At 52.3% G+C, this 19,753-nt stretch overlaps 7 protein-coding genes across 7 annotated transcripts; 5 read left to right on the top strand and 2 right to left on the bottom strand.

Annotated features, from left to right (window-relative positions):
* Window positions 1-142: 142 nt before the first annotated feature.
* IUM83_11113 (putative long-chain-fatty-acid-CoA ligase) lies at window positions 143-1,528 on the top strand (the record flags this gene model as incomplete). The annotated part of the gene is made up of 1 exon (XM_067935656.1): window positions 143-1,528. One exon carries the CDS (start codon window positions 143-145, stop codon window positions 1,526-1,528), a length of 1,386 nt encoding a protein of 461 aa, XP_067798765.1.
* A 692-nt stretch (window positions 1,529-2,220) lies between these two features.
* On the top strand, window positions 2,221-3,207 carry IUM83_11112 (12-oxophytodienoate reductase; the record flags this gene model as incomplete). The annotated part of the gene is made up of 1 exon (XM_067935655.1): window positions 2,221-3,207. One exon carries the CDS (start codon window positions 2,221-2,223, stop codon window positions 3,205-3,207), a length of 987 nt encoding a protein of 328 aa, XP_067798915.1.
* A 775-nt stretch (window positions 3,208-3,982) lies between these two features.
* Window positions 3,983-8,710, top strand: IUM83_11111 (cAMP-dependent protein kinase regulatory subunit; the record flags this gene model as incomplete). Its single annotated transcript, XM_067935654.1, has 4 exons — window positions 3,983-4,709; window positions 4,772-4,821; window positions 4,901-5,209; window positions 8,501-8,710. The coding sequence occupies 4 exons, from the start codon at window positions 3,983-3,985 to the stop codon at window positions 8,708-8,710; spliced, it is 1,296 nt and encodes a 431-aa protein (XP_067798872.1).
* A 456-nt stretch (window positions 8,711-9,166) lies between these two features.
* On the bottom strand, window positions 9,167-10,234 carry IUM83_11110 (alpha/beta hydrolase; the record flags this gene model as incomplete). Its single annotated transcript, XM_067935653.1, has 1 exon — window positions 9,167-10,234. The coding sequence occupies one exon, from the start codon at window positions 10,232-10,234 to the stop codon at window positions 9,167-9,169; it is 1,068 nt and encodes a 355-aa protein (XP_067798717.1).
* Window positions 10,235-10,576: 342 nt separating this feature from the next.
* IUM83_11109 (Long chain acyl-CoA synthetase 7, peroxisomal) lies at window positions 10,577-12,577 on the top strand (the record flags this gene model as incomplete). Its single annotated transcript, XM_067935652.1, has 1 exon — window positions 10,577-12,577. The coding sequence occupies one exon, from the start codon at window positions 10,577-10,579 to the stop codon at window positions 12,575-12,577; it is 2,001 nt and encodes a 666-aa protein (XP_067798712.1).
* A 146-nt stretch (window positions 12,578-12,723) lies between these two features.
* IUM83_11108 (Drug/Metabolite transporter (DMT) Superfamily) lies at window positions 12,724-13,924 on the bottom strand (the record flags this gene model as incomplete). Its single annotated transcript, XM_067935651.1, has 5 exons — window positions 12,724-13,040; window positions 13,107-13,608; window positions 13,674-13,730; window positions 13,796-13,845; window positions 13,909-13,924. The coding sequence occupies 5 exons, from the start codon at window positions 13,922-13,924 to the stop codon at window positions 12,724-12,726; spliced, it is 942 nt and encodes a 313-aa protein (XP_067798818.1).
* Window positions 13,925-14,527: 603 nt separating this feature from the next.
* IUM83_11107 (Major Facilitator Superfamily (MFS)) lies at window positions 14,528-17,825 on the top strand (the record flags this gene model as incomplete). Its single annotated transcript, XM_067935650.1, has 4 exons — window positions 14,528-14,641; window positions 14,704-14,990; window positions 16,442-16,571; window positions 16,644-17,825. The coding sequence occupies 4 exons, from the start codon at window positions 14,528-14,530 to the stop codon at window positions 17,823-17,825; spliced, it is 1,713 nt and encodes a 570-aa protein (XP_067798709.1).
* Window positions 17,826-19,753: the final 1,928 nt, after the last annotated feature.

Genomic DNA, 19,753 nt, shown 5'->3' with positions numbered 1-19,753 from the left:
GCTGGGGCCCAGTACGGTGCCGTACATCCTCAATCACACGGAGATGCGCGTGGTTTGCTGCGCCAAGGAGCAGATGGCCACGCTGCTGCGTTGTCTGCCCGAGTGCCCGCACTTGAAAACGATCGTTCAGTATGAGAGCAGCTTGGATGAAGAGCAAGTGGCGGCAGCGGAAGAGCGTGGTGTGAAGGTTTGGACACTGGACGACGTCGTGGAGATTGGTAAGAACCATCCCGCAGAAGCAGATCCGCCTAAACCGGAGGACCTGAGCACCATTTGCTACACGTCGGGCACGACGGGAACGCCCAAGGGCGTCCTGGTAACCCACGCGAACTTTGTGAGCGCCGTGAACGCTTACCGCCCGATGATCAAGGCTAACCGCGACGACGTGTACTTCAGCTTTTTGCCGCTGCCGCATGTGGCGGAGCGCTTTTTGCATGCGATGATGATCACGGAGGGAGCTGCCATCGGGTTCTATCACGGCAGCGTAGCCCGCATTCTGGAGGACGTGCAAGCGCTGGGTCCGACGGTGTTCGTCGCTGTGCCTCGACTTATGAACCGCATCTTCGACCAACTGAAACATAAGGTCACTGCAAGTGGCGATACCCAGCAGGTCGAGTATTTCTACCGCGCACTGGACGAGAAGAAGCGCTTGAACCTGCTGAAGCACGACAAGTACGACGCAGAATTGTTTGACCGCTTCCAGCCGGTGCTAGGCGGTCGTGTGCGGCAAATTCTCACTGGCGCTGCCCCGATCACGAGCGAAGTGAAGGAGTTCTTCCAGTATGTCTTTGGTGTACCCGTTCTTGAAGCCTACGGCATTACTGAAGCTTCGGGTGGTGTCGCCTGCTCGAGTGCGTCGATGCCGCAAGGTCCTCACGTGGGCGTCCCGCTGCCTGGACTTGCCATTCGACTCGCAGACGTACCAGAGATGAACTACTCGAGCGAGGAGGGTCGCGGCGAAGTGCTCATGAAGGGGCCGAACGTGTTTTCTGGATACTACAAGCAGCCCGAGTTAACCCGAGAGGTCCTGGATGCTGACGGCTGGTATGCCACGGGTGACATTGGGCGCTGGAACGCTGATGGCACGCTGAGCATTGTCGACCGAAAGAAGCACATTTTCAAACTTTCGCAAGGAGAGCACATTGCCCCCGAGAAGGTGGAGGGCGTGTACCAAAAGAGCAAGTTTGTCGCTCAAGTGTTCGTCGATGGAGATTCACTCCAAAGCTATCTCGTGGCGGTAGTTGTCCCTGATGCCTCTGTTGTCGCGCACTCGCTATTTCCAGACTGGGAGATGAACGAAGAGCAGAGGCGCGGATTGGAGAAGGCAGTACTGGAAGACATGGATATCGTAGCGCGTGCGGACGGACTGCACGGCTTTGAGCGCGTCAAGAAGATTTTCTTGACTACCGAGGCGTTTACCGTCGAGAACGATCTGGTTACCCCTACGTTGAAGCCGAAGCGCGCGAATCTAGCCAAACACTTCGCTAAAGTGGTGAAAGATTTGTACGCCACTGGCCTGCATCAGTGAAGCGGATTAGAGAACGTCGTAAGGTGCACTACGTTGAAGCAGGGTTACCCGATGATGTGAGATGTTCTCCGAGAATGCAGTGCACCTGTCACCCAGGATGGACACTGCGAGCTTCTCAATTAAATGAAGGATGCAGTGATCGGGTGCGCGTTGTATCCACAGCTACGATCATCATGACGTCTTAGTACTGAAGTACCCGTGAGAGTCACTGCACAGCCCGACAGTCCGGATGCACTGATGGTTTTAGGAAAGTCTATACCTGTCTGCAGGATGTGTGTTTGAACTCGCCCCTTATACTGTACATGTACATCTAGTGAGACCGTGCCTGACGCTGCAACCGAATACGAAATCGTAGTCGGGGATAATCATCGGCCCTGTGGTCAACATCGAGATTGCAGTTGCAAATCCTTCAACATGCTCAATCTCGGCGGGTGACTATGCGTCGTTGGCGCCCAACTATCGATGTGCCGCTGGAACCAACTCACTTTTCAATTCACCGCCACTGGCAACGCGCAAGGCCTCACCACTCCTTAACCACCAACTCGTACCGAGTCAGCATGACTGTGTCGCCCAAGGACTACACGCTCTTCAAGCCATACCAGCTCAGCAAAAACCTCGAGCTCAAGAACCGCATCGTCATGTCCCCGCTCACGCGCGCGCGGTGTGACCCCGTGACCCACGAGGCAGGACCCATGCAAGTCGAGTACTACGAGCAGCGCGCCGGCGCCGGACTCATCATCACCGAAGCCGTCGCCGTGTCCGTGCAGGGCTTCGGCTGGTACGGCGCGCCGTGCATGTACACGGAGGCCCACCGAGACTCGTGGAAGCCCGTCGTGGACGCCGTGCACGCGAAAGGAGCCAAGATCTTCCTGCAGATATGGCACATCGGCCGCCAAGGTCACCCGAGCTTCAGCGGCGACGTCGTGGGGCCCTCGGCCATTGCACCCGTGTCGGGCCACACGCGCAATGTGAACGCCGAGCAAGCGCCGTACGAGCTGTGCCGCGAGCTGCGTGCGGACGAAATTCCGGAGGTCATCAACGACTTCTGCAAGGCTGCAAGTCTGGCCAAGGAAGCCGGCTTCGATGGCGTCGACATCCACGCAGCCAACGGGTACCTGCCCGACACGTTCTTGCAGTCGTCCACCAACACGCGCACGGACAAGTACGGCGGGTCCATCGAGAACCGTGCCCGCTTCCTGTTGGAGCTGGTGGAGGCACTGCAGAACGTGTGGCCGGCCGACCGCATCGGCCTGCGCCTCTCGCCCAACGGCTTCTACGGCGACACCGGCAGCGCCGACAACTACGACATGTGTTGCTACGTGGCCGACAAGCTGAGCCACTACGGGCTCGCGTACCTGGCCACGCTGGACGGCTTCGGCTTTGGCTTCCAGGACAAGGGCCCACTCACCAAGCCGTTCGACGTCAAGAAGAACTTCAAAGGCACCGTCATGGCCGCCAACAGCTACACGCGCGACACGGCCGAGGGCGTGCTGCTGAGCGGTGCGGCTGACCTCGTGGGCTTCGGCCGCCCGTACATCTCGAACCCCGACCTGACCGAGCGCTTCTACAACGACTGGCCGCTGAACGAGCCGGCCGGGTACGATACGTGGTTCGGCACGCGCATGCCGGGGCCTCGCGGCTACACGAACTTCCCCGCGCACAACGCCGACTCGAAGTGATACGTGAATGCAGATGTTGGCACAAAGTATCCCAAGAAACGATCATGCAGATGCGAAGGGAGCACTTTTTTTTTTTTAATACAACCGTGTCGATGGTTGATGCTTATGTACGTGTTCATTGAGGAAGTTTTGAAAATATTCTTAGTTAACCTTCACCAACGCGTTTCTACACACGATGTTGGGCCAGCATCGTGCCAACAATGCTGGCACGATTCAAGTGCCGCTACCCTATCTCCTCAGGAATCCTGCGGAGGCTAGAGCCTAGGCTCGGGAGACCAAGTTACTCATTGCTTGGAATTTAAAACCCAGTTGCAACTTCGAAAAAGGGTGTCAAGGATGTTGGGTAATGACACTACCTTTGGGCCAAGGGAAAATGTGTCTACTACACGCTTGTTTCGCTAGCGATTGTACCTATCACAGTAGCAATTGCGTTAACTTGACCCGGAAGTCTGGTGGGATCGTCAGATTTCTTTTGTGTAATACTTATTACCACGCAAGATAATGCCATCTGAATTATTAGAATTCACATGTACATGAACCGAAACATGTGTTTTAATTGTAGGCGAAGAAGTACTCTAGCATGCTATTACAGCGCCATTTCAAGTATAAATAGCGAGGCCCTTGCGTTCCACAAGTATGCTGTTCGACATCCTCCACAGTGGTGCTGGGGATTTACTTTGCCACCATGTCCGATCTCCAAGAGCTTCCTAGGCTATTCGAGCCACCAGGAACGACGCGCCGACAGTCAACACGTCGGCTACTCTCGCGGGGCAGCATGCGGCAAATGTCGTCTCGCCATGGAAGTGTCTTTAAACCAGAAGTACCCCCACACTTGCAGAAGTCGCTGCAGAAAACCCCGGAAGAGCAGCAGCGCGTAGCAGCAGCTAAGGCTATTCTCATGGATGAACCAGCACTGCGAAACGAACAGAGCTTGGACCTGGTTTACGGTTGGATGCTGCAGAACTGCAAGCAGTACAGCAACAACATCTTCGGTGCTGCGCCAGAATATATCCGCCGCGAAATTTGTCGACAGATGCGGCTCATTAAGGTGAAAAGCGGGGGTCTCGTTATCCGTCAGGGTGACACGGGAGATCGGTGCTATATCGTGGTGGACGGGCTGGTTGATGTGTACATTAAGGCAGAGAAGCCAGTAGATGTCGTCGTGACCCCGGCTTCGCCGCCTCCGATGCTGTCAACGATGAAGCAGAGACGTATGTCACGACGGATGAGCTCGGACGCTAACGGAGCCCCTGTAGATTTTGGCGCCATGGTGGCCAATCTCGGTCCAGGGGCAATGTTCGGCGAAATAGTGCTTCTGAACCCCTCCGCGAGGCGAAATGCCACAATCAAAGCCTCGCAGTTCACAGAGAGCTGCGATTTGATTTGTCTCGAGCGTGCCGATTACATTCGTCTCGTTCGAACAGCCTCAATGGAAGCATCACACTACAACAACGCCGAGGTGCTCGATCGAATGTTCCTCTTCAGAGACTGGGTGAAGCATGGTGAGTGAAAATAACTCTTAATCCGGTCTGCTGTTCGATGGCTTACGTCTTGTTTTGCTTAGAAAAAATGCGCCTTGTCAGTGCTATGAGGTCGCGTCACTTTGCAAGCAACGTAAGCAAATTTACGGGAGTCGGCTTAATTGCGACCGTATCATTGACTAGTTTCTGAGCTTGTATTTTACTAACAACAGGATTATCTTTACCGAGCTGGAACTGATGCCAAATGGATGTACATCGTGACGGCTGGAGAGGTCATGGAGCGAATAAACTGGACCCTTGAAGCAGTAGGAAATGATGCTACGATGCGCCGCCTTCTCTTATCTCAGCCCTCTTCGCGCAAGAACCCGGAGAAAATCGTAAATGTCGAGCTGACCCTGATCGGTCCCGGAGATATCGCTGGCGAGTTGCCGTTTCTTACCTCAAAGCGAGGAGCGATCTTCGACATCAAGGCGGTCACGGACGTACAGGCGCTTGCTATTGATCGACGGTACTACGAAACGGTAATGCTTACCGCAACTCGAGAAAACAAACCCGAGGTCCACGCTACAATGAAAAAGTTGCGGAAGTTCAGTGAAGATCGCGAAGACTGGCGCCAGCAACGGATGGAGTGTGGTATTTCGTATCCAAGCGCTCATGTCAATATGTAAGTTTTGTTTCGTGAACTGTTTTTTTGACAATGAAAATGCCAACCCAGAGCCAATAATGTGCTCAATTATTTTTTTATCTACAGCACTTGGCATTTAATGCGAATGTCGAATGTTCCTTGTCCACGATGTGGTCAACGAGGTCACCTTGCTGCCGATACATCCAAGTGCGACAGTGCTCCACCCCGTCAGCAGCCAACTTCTAAGGATAATAATGCTAACACTGGGGCGAAACGCGTAGCACCTCGTGGCATGCTTCCACGCAAAGCATCTACGGCAAGGGCACCGCCCTTGCCAATTCGTAGGTAAGATGACGTTCTAGATTTTTTTGAAAAGCGACACTTCACTGACAATTTCTTCTTCCTTTCTGTTTCTTTTGCTTAGAATCGATGAAGCACATCCTAGTACTGCACGCCCCGATACCGCCCTGCGTAATCTTTTTGACGATTCCTATCTTCCCTCAGGAAAAGAACAGCTTCAACATTGTCGAGATAAAATATTACAATGCTAGTTGCGTTGTGAGAAGCAGTGTTGTACAAGAACTTATCGGCGAGTGGGAAATGATAGCAGTTGTTTCAATGTATCAAGCCGTTTACATGGCTCTAATTATTTGTTTCATTGATACTTTCTCAAAAGTCAAGCACGGTTTGTTGAATGTTAGCTTCAAAGTGGCCTATCCTTGGTTTTAAGCGGCGACCAGAAGTGTTGTCGGCAGCTTTCAGGGAAACCCAAAGCTGAGTAAACCACACTTCTACCAGTACTGCAGCTGCTTTAGCTATTGACGTCAAACACCTCACACAACCGGGACCATTGTTAGTACTAGATGCCCCGTCAACTTGAAATCACAGTGAGTGTGGTTTCCTTGCAGCCAGGAAAAAGCGAACAGTAGTTGATACCATCTTTCGCAATTAGAAAGATTTCGGGGTGTTCCTCACTACTTTTCAGTCTTAAGTGCGCCCTCACATTTCATTGAATGAGTTTTGAATTGGAGACGTGTACAAAGGCTTCATGACGCGTTTCTATTCATTCGATATATGTCGCTGAACTAAACAAATTACACGAGGTAAATGTACGATTTGGTGAAATCTGAGGAAAAATCATGAACGAAAGGGCGAAAAAGTTTCACCTCGAACTTAGCTAAATGTAAGGGTAAGAAATTGCTCCGAAATATCACTATTGGCCGATGCAAATCACAGTACAATAGTGGTGTTTCGTTTGAAACGGATACATACTACTAAACCCTTTTCAATGGGGGAGTAAAGCCAAGCACTATTGTGCCAGTTCAGTTGACATAAGCTACCGGTAGCATAACCCGCTGACTACATAAAATTTGTAGGGACAACGGCAAACAAAATGTTGCTTATTTGGATAAGTAACTTTGTGTTTGCCGTTGTGCCGCCGATTGCGTGAGGATCTTAGGATCTGGCAAGTACGAACACGTTACGAACACCTAAATTTTAATTTGATCGTACTCGCCAGCGTTAGAATCGTCGTGGGTCAAACCCTTCCCCAGAGAGTCTGGAATAAGCTGCCTTTGCGTGCTCGAGCTTCTATTTATCAGTATAACCACCCTCTCTATCGTATGCTGAGGGGGATTTGAAACAACCTTCTTCGTGTTAAGAAATCGCCCTTACACGAAACCAAATCCTCGAAAATCGTGCAATTTCAATTATTTGCTAAACATTCCTTTGTGAGGTACGGCATTCTCCAGTTTGCCAGTGCGATGGAGAACATTCCTGTTAAGCTCTCAAAAGCAGACGCCAATAAGATCTTTGGTCGGGATGCGGGGAGATTGACGAAAGCAACGAAGGCCTTGATCGGGCCAGGGATCTCGGCCGCGCCACGCTCATCGTGTATGCTATGAAGTACTACAATGAGTGGCGTTGGCGAAACCACTCGCAGTGGTGGATCAAACCTGATTATTGGTCCTACTTCATGACCCATAATGCTAACGAACCACTTATATATGCCAACTACTGTACGGCTATTTGTCGATTTGCTACCGGATTGTGGTCAACTAATCACCCGACCCGATCACCCTAGAAGTAATCTATTCGTTGTATCAACGGTGAATCCCCACGTCATCACGGTTTACCACTGTACGCATGCATGACACTGCTAAGTTAGCAGATCTATGTACAGTACTTAATGCAGATACTAACCCTGTGTAGCCGTTCGCTACAGTGACTTGCGTCCCGTAAACTTGAAAAGTCTTGTAATTTGTAATTTCCTGCTACAGACAATCCCTTCCGGGAACCGCTTTTGTGTTGAGCGGGCATTCCTTACCTAAGGACTACAATCGAGGGGATCGTCTGTAGTAAAGGACAGCACATGATACCATTCCTGTAAAGTGATCGTAATACCAATAATTGTTCTTCTATGGCAAGGGAGGGTAGGCACTTTTCAACGGGGAAATGGACTCATGTACAGTTGTGACAGTTCAACTTAGTACAAACTAGCAATGCCTGATGACTATTTTAATACTTAAGTATTTTTAAGTACAAAACTGTGTTGTACTCAGCAGATCCCAAGATCCCCACGCAATCGAGGCGAACACAGGGTGATAGCCATGCCTCCGCCACAATGGGTTTGCTGCACAGACCATACACAGTTCCTGTGCTACAGAAAGAAGCGACTGTACTCAACCCTTTCATTCTGGCACTTGACAATCTACTTTCAAGCCCCCCCCCCCCCTCCCCAAAAGAGTCTCAACCATGCGTCCGACCTCAATGCTGCTACTGATAGTGGTGGTGGTTGGCCTAATCGCCTGTTGGACGTACCCCATTGCCGCCCAGGAAGTCGGCCAGATCGACATGATCGTGGCGAAATTTAATCCCTCCTACCAGCGCCTTCTTCGATCCACCGGAGTCAGCGGCGACGCCATCGACGACGACGGTGAAGATGAAGAGCGAGAATTCCAGTCAGCACTGAGCAAGAGTCTATCGTTTTTTAAGAAAGAAGACTCCATGATCACTGCAGCGATCAAGAAGGGCACGGAGGCCGAAAATTTGCCAAAGACAACGCGGCATTTATCGAGCTTGCGGAAAATAGCCCTGGTTTCACCAAATTGGAAAACGTATCATCGATGACCCAAACATCGTCAAAAATTTGAAGAATAACCCGTTGCTCGCTAAGCTTTTGCTGAAGGACCCCGACATCGCCAACTTTGTTCTTGAGGCAATGAAGCTGCCTGTGCAGGGCACCAAGGTGTCCAAGAAAATGCGGCAGCTGATCGGACGGGGTGCGGACGGTAAGTTGACGAAAGCCACGAAGGTTTTGATCGGGCTAGGAATTTCCGCTGCTGCCGCCACGCTCATCGTGTATGCTATGAAGGCTAACACCAGTGCGCAGATGTAGTATTCACCAAACGACTCCCAATGGTTCGCTTGCGGGGAAGTTTAGAGGCTGCCATTGCTCATTAACAGTATTCAATATCACTGAACTGTTTGATCATCATGTGTAATAGTTTGGTTTGCATATTGCTTTAGGGCCTCAGAAGTGCTAGAACTTGCTTTCATTAAATTGAATGAAGTTTGGGTTTGAATATGGTATGGATAAATACACGCAGTAAATATTTGCACTTTCTTCAAGGATGAACGAACCTTGGCCTCAACGTTCATGCCTATAATAATGCCTCCTGATAATGCCCGACATGCAGACTTTAGACAACGGGGTGACCAAGAGGCTTGGCGCAATACAATGAATAACATGTAGTGGTGTTTTTTTTTTTATCATATCGATATCACCAGCATCTTGATCTCACCCAACTCGCTTTCGAAATACACAGCTACTGCGCATCACTTCCAAAACCCTTCACTTGAGGCGTGCCATCATCCAGTCCACAATATTTTTCAGAACCTTCTCGTATCCCTCAAGGTTCAACACCTCATGCACTGCATTCGGAACAATGTTGATAGTCTTGTCCTTTTGCGTGCAGGCGGTGTAAAAGTTGACAGTTCCTTGTGGAAACGTAAGAGTGTCCTTCTCTCCGTGGAGCATGTACAGCGGCGCGGGGAAGTTCCTCGCCAGCTCGTTGTCACTCTGCGCGAAGCGATCGCCCTCGCTGAGCAGACTATACATCAGCCTTAGCGTCGAGCCATGCTTGGGCATCAACTCGTCCCTCGACCACCGTTTGTACACTTCGTAGTCGTTCCCTAATTTCGGGAACTCAAAGCCTGGTAGCTGCATTCTCGGCAGCATCCTTGCCAGAACGCCCAGGATGCCAGCGACGCCTCCCCCCTGGACGCTCCAGAAGGGCGCAGAGGAGACAATGACCCCGTTCCAGCTCAGCTTTTGCTGCATGGACAGCTCCACGAGCTGCAGCACTAGCACGCCCCCCATCGAGTGGCCGAGCACGAATCTCGGCAGCTGCTTCCACTGAACTTCGGCGTGCGCCTCCAGCTCTTCGTCCACCACCGCCGCGTTCTTGCTGCCTGGCGCCGGGCCCTCCAGCACGTGCTGCACGAACTCCATGAAGTCCTTGGACAGCTCTAGCACCTCGGCCGCGTACATGCGCTCGCCGTCGCTGCGGCCGTGGCCCTGGTGGTCCACCATGAAGACGGCAAAGCCCTCTCTGGCCAGCGCCCGCCCCACGTGGTCGTAGCGCCCGCCGTGCTCCCCCAGCCCGTGCAGAATGAAGAACACGCCGCGCGGCGCTCGGTCGAAGCGCGGCAGCCACTTGTGCACGAACAGCGCCAAGCCCCTCGACGTCACGAAGAACGGCCGCAGCACGTCCACGCGCCCCGGCGGAGGGTGCACGCCCTTGGGCACCGGCGGGAACCGGTGAGGCGCGCTGGACGCGGCTGCCGCAACGGCGGAGACCAGCCGCCACGCGCAGAAGCCCAGCGCCGCGTAGCCCAGCAGCACGTCGACGCTCAGCATGGTGTGCGGAATGCGGAATGGCAGTGTAGCCATCAGCGACGACGGGACGTTAGCCCGAATTTACAGTTTTAGATGAATGAATAAACAAGGGTTTTGTATGGGTTTTACAGGAGGAGGGAGCCAGTATTTACAGCATGACCTCGATCTCTTGTCGTACCTTATCGAGGGGTATACAGAGTCCCAGTGCGTTCTGCTTGAAGTGCGCACGTCGGGTCCCACGCAGAAAAAGGACGTTTAACGCTTGAAGCAGCCGCAAATCTTCGAGTAAACAACCACCAAGAGTCTCCCTGGGAGCCATTCCGCATTTTGCGCACTGGGAGGGACCATCACTCCTGCTCGACCATGGGCGCCGCCAGCAGCACGGAGCGCCCCATGAGCGAGATCGACTTCGACTCGTACACGGGGCTGCGCTACACCACGCGCGTGCCCGACACGGGCGACGCCACGCACGGCCCCACGTACGAGGTGCCCAACACGGTGCCCGTGGACGAGGCGCAGCAGACGCTGTACCACAACTTCCTGCGCGGCTGGAGCCGCGAGGGCGGCGCGCGCCCGTGCTACGGCCGGCGCGCCGTGGACCCGGCCACGGGCAAGGTGGGCGCCTTCACGTGGCTGAGCTACGACGAGGTGAAGCGCCGCATGGACGACCTGGCGTCCGGCCTGACGCGCGCCTGCGGGCTGCGGCGCCAGGAGAACGTGGGCATCTTCGCCAAGAACCAGATCGAGTGGTGCCTCGTGGCGCACGCCTGCGACCGCATGGCCTACGTGCTGGTGCCGCTCTACGACACGCTCGGGCCCGACGCCGTGCCCTTCATCGCCAACCACACGGAGCTGCGCGTGCTCTTCTGCGGCCTGGACCAGTTCCACGTCGTCATGGACTGCAGGGACGCCTGCCCCAAGCTGCAGACCGTCGTGCAGTTCGAGCCCGTCACGGAGGAGCAGCGCCACGTCGCGGCCGCCAAGAACATCGAGCTCAAGAGCCTGAGCGACCTGGAGCTCATCGGCCGCGCCGAGCCGCTCCCCGCCGACCCGCCGCTGCCCACGGACGTCTCGACGCTGTGCTACACGTCGGGCACGACGGGAGACCCCAAGGGCGTGATCCTGTTGCACCGCAACTTCACCATCGTCAGCGCGCTGGCTGGGGAGAGGCTCAGTGTGTGCCCGACGGACGTGCACCTGTCCTACTTACCGCTGCCTCACGTGTTCGAGCGGGCGGTGATTGGATCCATCTTGCAGAACAGCGCTGCTGCGGGGTTTTATCAGGGAGACGTGCTGTTCCTGATGGAGGACCTGGCAGAGCTGGCCCCGACGCTGTTCGTGTCGGTTCCGAGGCTGTTCAACCGCGTGTACGACAAGATCACCCAGGGAGTGGCCGCTGCGGGCGGGTTGAAGAAGCTGATGTTCGACCAGGCATACGCCAGCAAGAAGGCGGGCTTGAATGCTGGATACAAGACTCACGCGCTGTGGGACGCGCTGATCTTTGCCAAGATCCGCCAGGTGCTGGGTGGACGAGTGCGGTGCATCCTGTCGGGATCTGCCCCGCTGAGTGCTGACGTCAAGGAGTTCATGAAGATCGTCTTCTGCTGCGATGTTGTCGAGGGATACGGCCTCAGCGAAACCGCGGCTGGATTGTGTCTTGCCTCTGGTGATATGCCCTTGGGCCCCCACGTTGGCCCACCACTTGTTCGTATGCAGGTGTGTCTGGAAGACGTGCCTGAAATGGGATACACCAGCAAGGATAAACCTCGTCCGCGTGGAGAGATTCTAACCAAGGGCCCGTTGGTGTTTGCCGGGTACTACAAGCAACCGGAGAAGACGGCCGAGGTCATCGACGAGAACGGTTGGTTCCACACGGGAGACATCGGCTGCTGGAACGCTGACGGTACCTTGAGCATTATCGACCGCAAGAAGAACATTTTTAAGCTGTCTCAGGGCGAGTACGTCGCTGCCGAGAAGATCGAGGGAGTGTACCTCAAGAGCAAATACGTAGCTCAGGTCTTCGTGTACGGCGACTCGCTTCAGAGCTGTCTAGTGGCAATTGTCGTACCCGACCCAGAGATGGCTGAAGCGTGGGGTCACTCTAAGGGTCTGTCGGGAGAGCACCTTACGGTGGCTCAACTGGTGCACAACGCTGCCTTTCAAAAGGAGGTTCAGGAAGACATGCACGCTACTGGAAAGGAGGCCCAGCTGCGTGGCTTCGAATTTGTCAAGAAGGTGCACTTCCACCCGGACGCTTTCTCGATGGAGGACGGCCTAATTACGCCGACCTTCAAGTTAAAGCGTCCGCAACTGAAGGCGCGTTTCCAGACAGAGATCAAGCACATGTACGAGGAGCTCCAGTGACAAACGACAAAGGGAAATTATCGGTAGACACTGTTCAGTCGAACGCGTCGATAAGGTTTGGCCTAATACATGTCTTTGAGGTGAACAGCTACTGCTATATCCTTCGCATACAACAAACTTAATTCACCCGTACCTCGTTTTTGTGCTTATGTGATAGTCGCTTCAGTCTTCACTTCGACTTGGGGTTTTGGCGAGCTGCATTCCAGGATACAAAAGCCGGTCATGACCAGCATCGCGCCGAAAAGACACTCCCACGAGAACACTCGATGGTTGATCGTTACGTCCCAAATCAAGGACAGCGGAATTGTCATCATCGTCCCCACACTCGTAATGAGTGGTGTCGTCCAGCACAGAGCGAGCGATTGCATCAAGGTGAAAACACCAGCCAGTGTTCCACTCACGACAAGCAGGAAGAGGCCCCATTCCGTGTCCGGCAACCCCAGCGGCTCCACCAGAGCTTGCACTGGACATACCGCAAACAGCAAGCTCCCAACAACCCACACCGGAATGGTTATCAATCCACATATACCTGTGAGAGTCAGCAGCGTTGAAGCATCCACTGTATCTTCGCCGACAAGAACGCAGTAGGCGACTCCGTATCCCGCGACGATCATGGTCTGGATAAGTACCAAGATGCAAGCCAACACGCTCGTATTCTTGGCACTTTCCTCTGCACCATCTTGGTAAAGAGCCACAAGTGCGACGCCGACGAAAGACACGAGAACACCGCAAAGTTTCTTCCAACTTGCACGCTCGTGAAGAAAGCACATGGAGAAGAGGTACACGAAGAAAGGGGCCGTGTTGCCGATAGACGTGCCTGCCGCGACACTAATCATCCCCAATGCGGTGAACCATATGTAGTCCGCGATAAGGTAGACGGAGTTCAGCATCACGGCGATTTTCAGCAATTTACGCAAAGGATGCACCGAGTGCCGTTGCAAAACGTCGGCAATTCCCCACTTGTTGGTTCGCACACCGTCATTGTATTCACGGACCCTGTGGAAGATGTACAGTGCTGGTAGAAGCAATATCTAAAAGCACGGCATCGAACGTAAGTGTCATTGTTCGCGAAATCGCGATTCAAGGGTACTCTTACCGTTATGGAGTGGTCAAGGCACGTGATGAAGAATGGTTTACTGAAGTGACTGACTGCCTACAATTGACATAATGTTAGTCTCAAAGTTGTGTGGATTTAGCCAATACTCTATAATCACTCACCTGCAGCGCTTGAGCTGCCTCCGCTTGAGTGACGCAAACACACACCAACACTAACATCGACACGAGTTCAGTACGAGTTCAAGCACATTCAGGCAAAATAGTCATGCTCGTACCAACGATTGCTACCAAGCCCAACCGGTGGAAGTAAGAGCGACTATGATGATGTTTACCAGCTGGATCCAATAGTGGCGAGCGCTCGTGTAGCGAGCAAGAAGACTCCATTGGTATCAAGTAGATCGTGGGTGACTTGGAGCAAGGAAGTTATCGAATGAGCATTTTTGGCTGGCGGCGGTATCTTAACCATGGTCGGTGCATCATCACGAGCCTGGCATGCATGGAATCAAAAACTACCTTCGGATGGGACAGAGTGGTTAGTGTAGTAAACCTGACGTCATTGAGTCTCAAGCCAGCACACACACGTCATATTTTATGACGTGCGTGTGCTGCTGCCCCTCTAATCGTGAATGAGGAGCCGTCCGTAAGTTCCGTACCCCAGGATCGCGTGCGTCGCCTTTGATTTGTGGATGAACATGCAGCATGCTAGCGTTGGTGTATCCTGCTAACATACTCTCGGCATCATTGTAGGCGCTTCCGGGTCGAGCTTGCTCAACTTCAACGCTGCCCATCGACCGGCGCACGTCGTCATCATTGCTGAGTGTCATCAAAAGCTCGTTTCAAAGCGCCAGGTTCGACTCACTTCACTTTTCGCACCGCTTGGCACCAAAATTCACAATGGGGTGTCGCCCCTTGTTCTTGTTCGATGCCGGCGAGGCGACGGAGCTTGTCCCTCTTAAAATGCTCTTCGTGGTCCACAACTACTGCTACTCGCTGGTGGCATACCTTCCGGTATGTCACTGTCCTCGGGACTTGCTTTCGACTAGATGCCCACACGTGTTTTGTTCTTGTAGATTTTTTTCGAGGACTCGGACTTCTCCAAGAGTGAAATCGGTATTTTGCTGGCAATTCCATGCCTCTGTACGATTATCGGACCACCCGTCTGGAGCGCAATCGCCGACGTATCGCACCGTCACAAGGAAATTCACATATTGTGCCACATCACATCGGCGGTGTTGATTTTCGCGATCCAGTTCGTGCAGTCGTTTCCGCTCATGTGTGTCACCGTGTTCGCAGCCTATTGTCAGATGGTTCCTACGCTCGCACTGCTAGATCTTGCGGCGATGAAGCTCACCGGCCGGTACGGTGGTGACTTCGGGAAGCAGCGGCTCTACGGGGCTTTCGGTTATGGCGTCGGAGGATACATATGCGGTATGATGGCGTCTGCAGTTGGGATCAAGTGGTGCTTCACGATGATGTTGGGGGTGTCCTGCATTTCGTTATTTCTACTGGTATGGTATATTCCGGCTGGATACGGAAATGAAGAAGACGAACCGCGGCAAAAAGGGCTACTTCGAAGTAGTGTCAAACATATTGTGCGCCGCCCCGACGTTTTCGTACTGTTCGTTGTTGCGCTGGTGACTGGCATCAGCGGTGGCTTCATCGATAGCTATCTCTTTTTAAATATCTACGACTTGTCGGACGACGGGGGTACAATTGTGAGCGTGATTGTCGCGGTGGAGACGCTATCGGAAATTCCGATCTTTTTTCTATCCAGTACACTGATCGAGCGATTTGGCACTGCCGTTTGCCTCTCCATCGTCGTGGTCGCATTCTTCACTCGTGACATGGTGTATACCTACATGGAGCAACCATGGTACATCGTGCCGCTCGAACTGCTTCACGGTGTCACTTTTGGATTGCTGTTGGCAACCTTGACTACCTATCTCTTCGATGCGGCCCCGAGAGGAGCTGCTGGGACTATGATTGGACTACTTTCAGCGTTCATGCGCGGAATTGGGGCAGGCATAGCGTCTCTCGTCGGTGGATACATTTACGATGACTATGGGGTGAGGACGATGTGGAAAATAGGTGCTTACGTGCTCGTTCCGGCTTCGTTTGTGCTGATAGCTTTATTTGCGTGGCTGGCCCATCGGCACAATTCTGCTGTGAAGGAACTAGAAAAACAATTCGTGAATGAACTTGAATCTCCGACCGATTTTAACAAGGACTCGCCGCACCAGCCCCTCGAATAAATTAGGAGTTCGAGTCTTCTACATCCCTCAGGAGCTAGCAAAACCACACCTTTGATTTCTAATTTCTTTGAAATCGACCATTCCCCGATATCACTTCAACTCCTCATTTTCGTTTGGTGTGTTTTCTGCATTTGATTTTGCTAACGCAACTTACCACACTTCTTGCTGGCGCTTCATGCTAGTATGCAAAATAGTTGGAGTCGCTGCGACTTGACTAAAACGCTGACTAAGATCTGCTGCTCTGACGTGTGTTCCTGCGTAGTCCAGCTGTTTAGATGAGTAAAAGGACGTTACTGGCGCAATATATTGATTAGATGAACACAACCATACGTTACTGGCCGACCTACACTTTCAATCTTCGCGACGACTTCGTTTTGTGGATGAACTTGCAGTACCACCGTTGGCTCACCTCATTAGTTGATGCAAGCACGGTTGTGTGTACCGCACGCGAGGATCTAGACATAATCAAGATCGTGTTTTGATGGGCACCCTGAGGAATCTCATCACGAGCGGCTCGGCTCATTTTGCTATTTGGTGTGGATCTGGCACGGAAAAGTGATCAACCACCAGCCATGCGCTGCCGTCTCATGTTTTTCCTTGACGCGGGTGAGGCAAAAGAGCTCGTTCCCCTCAAATTGCTCTTCGTCGCACACTACTACTGCAATTCACTCATTGCGTACTTATCGGTGCGTGGCCGATTTATTAACATACGACATGAATGATCACTAACAAGTGTCCTTGATACTAACGTTACTTAGATCTTCTTCGAAGGGAAGGGTTTCTCTACAAGTAAAATCGGCATTTTACTCGCGATCCCGTGTTTGTGTACGCTACTTGGTCCGCCGATATGGGGAGCGATTGCAGACACGCTGCACCTTCACAAGCAAGTTCACGTGTGGTGCCACATCACATCTGCATTTCTCGTGTTCGCCATTCAATTTGTGGATTCGTTTCCGCTCATGTGCGCGACTATTTTCTTGGCGTATCTACAAATGATGCCCACCAACGCGATGCTGGACCTTGCAGCTATGAAGCTCACTGATCGATATGGAGGAGATTTCGGCAAACAGAGACTCTACGGAGCTTTCGGTTATGGCGTCGGAGGATACATATGCGGTATGATGACGTCTGCGGTTGGGATCGATTGGTGCTTTACGATGATGCTCGGAATGTCCTGTGTTTCGTTGTTCGTGCTGGTATATTACATCCCCACCGGCTACGGAGACGGCAATGAGCAGTCTCGACACCAAGGTCTACTTTGGAACAGCGCGAAGGTCATCGCCCGACGACCTGACGTTCTCGTATTATTTTTCGTTGCACTCGTGACTGGTGTGAGCGGTGGATTTATCGATAGCTACCTCTTCCTGAATGTGTACGACTTGTCTGACGACGGAGCTACTATTGTAAGCGTCTTCGTTGCCGTGGAAACGCTGTCCGAAATACCGGTCTTTTTCTTGTCGAATTCCATGATCAATCGATTTGGAACTGCCTTGTGCATTGTCATCGTTATTGTCGCTTACTTCGTGCGCGTCATTGTATACGCTTACATGGTACAGCCCTGGTATGTTGTGCCACTTGAAATGCTGCACGGAGTGACCTATGGACTGCTGGCGGCATGTCTGACCACCTATATGTACGCTGCAGCACCGAAAGGGGCGGCTGGTACGATGATCGGCTTGTTGTCTGCCTTTCAGCGAGGAATTGGGTCCGGTATTGCATCACTCGTGGGTGGCTACATTTATGACGAGTACGGCGCGCGGACGATGTGGAAAATTAGCGGATTCGGCATCGTTCCAGTATTATTTGTTCTCGTGGGTGCATTCGCGTGTCTAGCCCGTTGTCACGAGAAAGCGACGACGGAAATGCAAGAGCAAATGGAGGAGCATTTCGTGGAGAGGGTTGAGTCCCCCCTTGCGGTGAACAAAAGTTCAGTTCAGTGACTGAGCTGCGCATGAAGGTGAATCGTTGAGTAAACCACAGGGTAATGCTTTACGGTACGAAAGCTCACATTAGTCTTTCTGTTTTTTTTTTCATTTGTCGGTGGTAAGCGGTACACCAAAGTCTTCCCCACCATTTGTTCCCACATACATCACCTCTTTTGGAATAGTTTTGTTGTGTCCCTCACTTTTTGTGTTTGTGCTGATGTCGAAGTCCACGGGTTGAATCCCTACCCGAAAACGGTTGCCAGGCTCAGGCTCATTGCCCGTCCCATTCGCCGCGTACAACTCAATGGCAATGGGCTACTGAGTTGCTGGTGCCACGAGCTTCAGCGATCCTACGTCGTGCTCAAGCGTGGTGGCATTATACAATGGGTGAAGAAATCGCTCAACGGCAAAATATTGCCCCCCCCCTTACCAGAACCCGGTCCAGGTCGACAAGAGAAGCACTGATTGTGTAACGCCAAAATAGTATGACACTATTATTGCCAAAAGTGTAGTAAATGGGCAAGCTATGGGTTGTGTATATAATAATCATACAGTAGTTAATAGAATAGTTTCCTAAAATCAATGGTCTATCACTAAACCATGCTAGCTCTTTGCTGCCGCTAGGAGAACATTGCCTTGAGCAACAACGACTACTATGTAGGATTAACATTGCAGTGCCGCGCCACCAGTTCTTCGTCCCATTGACAGCTTCATCAAAATCAATTGCTTGTAAGACAGCCTTCCCCATTACAATACTTACGAAAACTGCCCACTGAAGGCTTACACGATACTTTTTAGTATACTGTAGTATTTTGTGCTTACAGTACATGTAGTGCATGTGGTTATGTAGATGTGCGTTGTCCTCGCGGATAATTGGCAACATCCTCACGGCAGCACCTGCCCTTGTCCCGACCAACAGCGACAGTAGACCCGTTGGTATCGTCGATGGCTACTTGACTCATTGCTGCACCCCTCGCTGACTTCAGTTGTAGTACATCTTGGTAAATGCACTAAGGATTTCATCCTTTTGACCGCGTTCCGTTGTGATTGCCGTAGTGTGACGGATGCCTAGCAGTTTTCCGATGCAGATTGGATCCTCGCCCCGGTCGATCCACAACTTGCGCTGATACTTCTGCATCGTCACGGCCATATCTTTCACATCTGGGATGTGCTGGAGCGCTTCGAAAGTGGCCGCCAGCTTTTCTTCCGGGACTCTAGTCTCCAACAGCTGTAGTCGGGGAAACTACCAACCAGAGCTCGCAATCGGGTACCCGAGCCCGGGTAAAAATGCTTACCCGGCCGGGTATACCCGAACTTCGGGTAGGATGCGGGTACCCGAAATTATCCTCGGGTGGGTTGCGGGTACCCGAGTCTATCTGTAATGTTGCATACAGTACAACCGCTTGCCTTTGTTATAGATATAACCCGCTTCTCCGCGCTATTTTCATCCCAAGCAACGACAGCGACTGTACAAGACGCTGGGAGAGTACCAGTTCTCTCAGTGCTTCACCAACCCGATCGACTGTATCATCTACTAAACCGTGTGCAGGCCGTACTCGCTCCCACAAAAAGCAGAAAACAAGTTCCGCTTCATTCATTGTGGGTGCTGCAGACTTGTGCTCTTCGGACGAGAGCGATGACGAAAATGCACCATGCGTAAATCTTGATGAGCAAGAGGAGTTCGACAAAAACATGAGCTGCTCCCTAGGTAAAGACGACAAAACCAACCTCGACATATTGGAATGGTGGAACTCCACAGGTAAACCAGCATATCCGAAGCTTGCGATGGTGGGAAGGGCGATAATGCATTCCGGCGTCAAGCGCCGTATAGGAAAGCGGTTTCTCCACTGCGGGAACCGTAATGTGTAAATCGTGGAATTCCCTCAACCCATCGATGCTAGATGATATTCTCGTAGTGAGATCTAATAGCGATCTCATCGACT

This window comes from Phytophthora cinnamomi, assembly GCF_018691715.1.
Source record: "Phytophthora cinnamomi strain GKB4 chromosome Unknown Contig7, whole genome shotgun sequence".
In the NCBI taxonomy this organism is placed as follows: Eukaryota; Oomycota; class Peronosporomycetes; order Peronosporales; family Peronosporaceae; genus Phytophthora; species Phytophthora cinnamomi.
Note: the sequence above shows the minus strand (reverse complement) of the source record. Positions and strands in the feature narration are given on the sequence as shown.